Genomic DNA, 4,182 nt, shown 5'->3' on the forward strand with positions numbered 1-4,182 from the left:
TATTACCACACTACCAGAAAGTTTTGTTAATCACTAAAGTTTAGAAATATTTTAGCTACCCCACAGCATCATGTTAAAATCTTAGAAAGAACAGATCTAGAGAGTTTATGTAATTTATGAAGTATCATACAGGTATTATAAGAAAGAATTAGGATTAAAACTCATGTACTCTATCCATTGTTATTTTGTTTTGTTTTGTTTTTACTTTTTTTCCCCACACTATATAAATCTGCTGAATAGTTCTTAATAGATAATAGAAATGAGTACAAGACTTATAGTACAGTTCACAGAAGCAAAGGTAGTATTAGAGAGGAAAGAATTTGTTAGTTCTACTTGCTGCTTTCACAAACTTGGGGATTTTACCTCCAGGGGCTTATTTTGATATTTGAAAATGAGAATGTAAATAAACTTTCATGTTTCACTACTAAAAATATATGATCCCAGGGGCAGCTGGGTGGCTCAGTGGATTGAGAGCCAGGGCTAGAGATGGGAGGTCCTAGGTTTAAATCTGGCCTCAGACACTTCCTACCTGTGAGACCTATAATAAGGAATTTCTGTGACAAGATGGAGGACACCTCGAGAGACAGGAATGTAGGTTGAAGACCTTGGAATGTGCCCAGGGTAGCATGAGCCAAAGCCAGAAGACAGTTGGAAGCACCCTATAAATGTCCAGGAGCAACAGCACACTGGGTCTCTAATGGAGAATTTCTTGGGAGGAGGGTGGATTGAAGGGAGAGTAGGCCTATACCTGCAATCCAACATCCATATCTAGCTGTCATAAGAAATCAATTACCTGCTAATTAATAGAGCTGAAAGAAACATCATCACAACCAACAAGAAGAATATCATTAACCTTCCCTATCCTTTGGCTTGTGCCATGGCCAGACTAAGCTAGGAATTGTGAGAAGGAGAAGAGAGCTCCAGCCTATTACCAAACCTATTATCAAATTGATTTCAATTCACCTCTGTTTATTTAGACCTAACTTAATATTTTCCAAACCCATTATCCTACTTCCTTGTTCTTAACCCCTTGTTTAGTAAGAAATAAATCCTGTTAATAAGTTCAAACCAAAGATTGGAGTACCTTTCCTAATTAGTGAAACATCTAAGCTATTAGGAAGGGGAATTTGTTTCATGCAGTCAGAATCTTATCATTATCCAACTAACCTATTAATAACAGCCCATATCTACAACAAACCCAACCCCAAGAGCTACAGAAGTTTGCAACACACATACAACTTTTCATTGTTTACTTGCTTAGGCAACTGTTAAAAGGAGACAGCTTGGCAGACTCAGTCCAGTAGAGTCTGTCAGGCTGAAAGAGGCACATGCCCTTCTATTATCAATAATACAAAGCTCATTGTTTCCCCATTACCTTTTTAACAGACCCTTGGCAAGTCACTTTACCCCCATTGCTTAACCCTTATCACAGTTCTGCCTTGGAGCCAATACATAGTATTGACTACAAGATCAAAGGTAAAGGTATATAGATATGTAGATATATAGATATATAGATATATAGATAGATAGAAAATCCCTTTCTAATTTACCTTTATTGTCTGTATCCTTTAAAATATACTTCCAATCTCCAAGTACAGTATATGAAGCATACATATGAAGCTATCTTATCTAATTGTAGCCAAATTGTGCTATCATAATTGCAAACAAGCATGTTGAATTTAAGTTATTGTTGATTTCTCACATTTTCACCATCAAGCTATTATTTTAACCTATATGGCATTTCTGACTCTTCTCTGGAAAGACAATATTTATTTTAATTTACCTTAAATTTTTTATTAAAAACAGATACATTTTGCTTTGACGTGAACTTTATTCTCAATTAATACTTTCTCTCTAATGTCCCCAGAAAGCCATTCCTTTACCTAAGAAGAAGAGAGACAGATACACAGAGAGAACAATAATCACAACAAAAGTTACACTATTAAAACCCAATACTATACAAATTAAATGTGATAAGACAATATTCCACAGTCATAATCCATAACCTCTGCAATGACAGAAAGAAAATGCATTTTCTCAAATCACCTTTTAGATCAAGTTTGGGTGCATAAAAATCATCACCATTCCTTCATCCTTCAACTTTGTGCCTGTGTTAACATGATCTTGGCTTATACTTTATTTGCCTTAATAATCTAATATTAACAATTCCCATCCTCCACAAGTATCTAGTTTTATAAAATATCTAATTTCTGTATTCTTTATACAAATGAAGGACAATTTCTTTGGCCTGAATTGTAATTTTTAAAAAGTTATAATACAGAAGAAAGATGGAAGGACAGGTGAAAAAGTTGCATACAAAATATGTGTTCCTCTACCATTTTCCATTTTGTGTAAAAAGTGAAAAGGAAGAGAAATTTTTATCATCTAGAAATCAAAAAAAAATTAAGTTCCCGCTATAAAATGCTGCCTGGAAATAGAGCTAAAGTTTTTATATCCCAGTTTAATCTCCAAATCACTTAGATAACAGCAACTTATATTAAGAACATATTTTATTTTTCAGTTTTTTCATGGCCCCTTTCACATCTTTGTTTCTTAAACTGTAGATAAGGGGGTTCAACATGGGAATGACTAGAGTATAAAACAAGGAAGTCATTTTGTCTTGGTCTAATGAATAGGCAGAACTTGGCCTGAAGTACATAAAAAGAACAGTGCCCTGGAAGATTGTGACAACAGCTAAATGAGAAGTACAGGTAGAAAATGTTTTCCATCTGCCCTCAGTGGAGTGGATTTTCAATACAGAGAGGATTATATAACAATAAGACATGAGGATTACTGAAATAGTGACCATTTCAATAAAACCAAAGACAGTGAAGATTACCAACTCATTGACATGGGTATCAGAACAAGAAATTAACAAAAGAGGAGGAACATCACAGAAGAAATGATTGATCTCATTGGACTTGCAGAAACTCAGTGTGAAGGTTAAAGTTGTATGTAGCAGGGAATCCATCATCCCCACCATGTAGACACCAGCAATCAATAAGTAGCAGATGCGGCTAGACATATTTACTGTATAAAGCAAAGGGTTACTTATTGCCATATAGCGATCAAAGGCCATTACTGCTAACATTAGGCACTCAGAATCTCCAAATGCACAAAAGAAATAGAATTGCAGAGCACAACCAATGAAGGAAATGGATTTGTCCTCAGCAAAGATGTCCACCAGCATCTTGGGACCAATGGCTGTAGAATAGCAAAGATCACAGAAGGACATGTTGCTGAGGAAAAAATACATGGGTGAATGGAGTTGAGAGTCTACCTGAATTAATATGATCATCCCAATATTTGTTATAAGAATAACCAAATAAATTATGAGAAAAAGAACAAAGAAGGCCACATTTTTTTCAGGATTTTTGGTGATTCCCAAGAGGATAAATTCAGTTGGAGTGGAATAATTCTTGTCCATTATTTCTGCTTTCTTCTTTCTTGTATTTCTGTGAACCAAAAACAGTTAAGTTGAGTAATAGAATTTTTATTCTTTTATAATGATAATGAATACATCACTTTTGGATTCTTACTCATTTGTGAAGAGACAGATAATTCTTCTCCATTAGTCACTAATACCAAAGAAAGACATCAAACTTTAACTTATAGAGATGAGATATGTGCAAAACAGAGAGGAAGAAACAAAGATATAAAGATGGATGCCTTACACATGTAAAGTGCTTTACAACATTTTTAAAAGATACTTAGTAGTATTTCATACTTTGTGAAAAAAATTTAAAGATGTTAGAAATGAGAGAGAAAAAGAGAGATAGAGAAACAGACAGAGACAGAGAGAGAATAAATAACATCCTTGGATATAAGTCTTAGTGAATGGAAAAAAATGATCATACCCTCAAACATAAGATGAAAGGTGGGATCAGAGGACTTGAGGGAGGAACAAGTAAAATCTTCAAAAAACAACATGAGAGCATAAAAGAGATTATTCATTTTCAGCTATGTGAAAATTATCAATAAATCTCAGTATTAGTTCAATTTAACAAGAAATTCTTGAATACTTGATATTTATGTGATCTCAAGAAATGGCTCAGAATGTGCAAAGAACTACCCTCGGAGTCACAAATCTTCCCTCTGCAACACAGCGTCTATATGACCAGAGTAATCAAAGGAGTGCTTCTGAGACTCAGTTTTCTCATTTATAAAAACATATATATATAT

General features: G+C 34.3%; 1 protein-coding gene across 1 annotated transcript; it reads right to left on the bottom strand.

Moving 5' to 3' along the window:
- Positions 1-2,497: 2,497 nt before the first annotated feature.
- LOC123252634 (olfactory receptor 5W2-like) lies at positions 2,498-3,427 on the bottom strand. The gene has a single exon (XM_044681905.1). It carries the CDS (start codon positions 3,425-3,427, stop codon positions 2,498-2,500), a length of 930 nt encoding a protein of 309 aa, XP_044537840.1.
- Positions 3,428-4,182: the final 755 nt, after the last annotated feature.

Source organism: Gracilinanus agilis, chromosome 6 (assembly GCF_016433145.1).
Source record: "Gracilinanus agilis isolate LMUSP501 chromosome 6, AgileGrace, whole genome shotgun sequence".
In the NCBI taxonomy this organism is placed as follows: Eukaryota; Metazoa; Chordata; class Mammalia; order Didelphimorphia; family Didelphidae; genus Gracilinanus; species Gracilinanus agilis.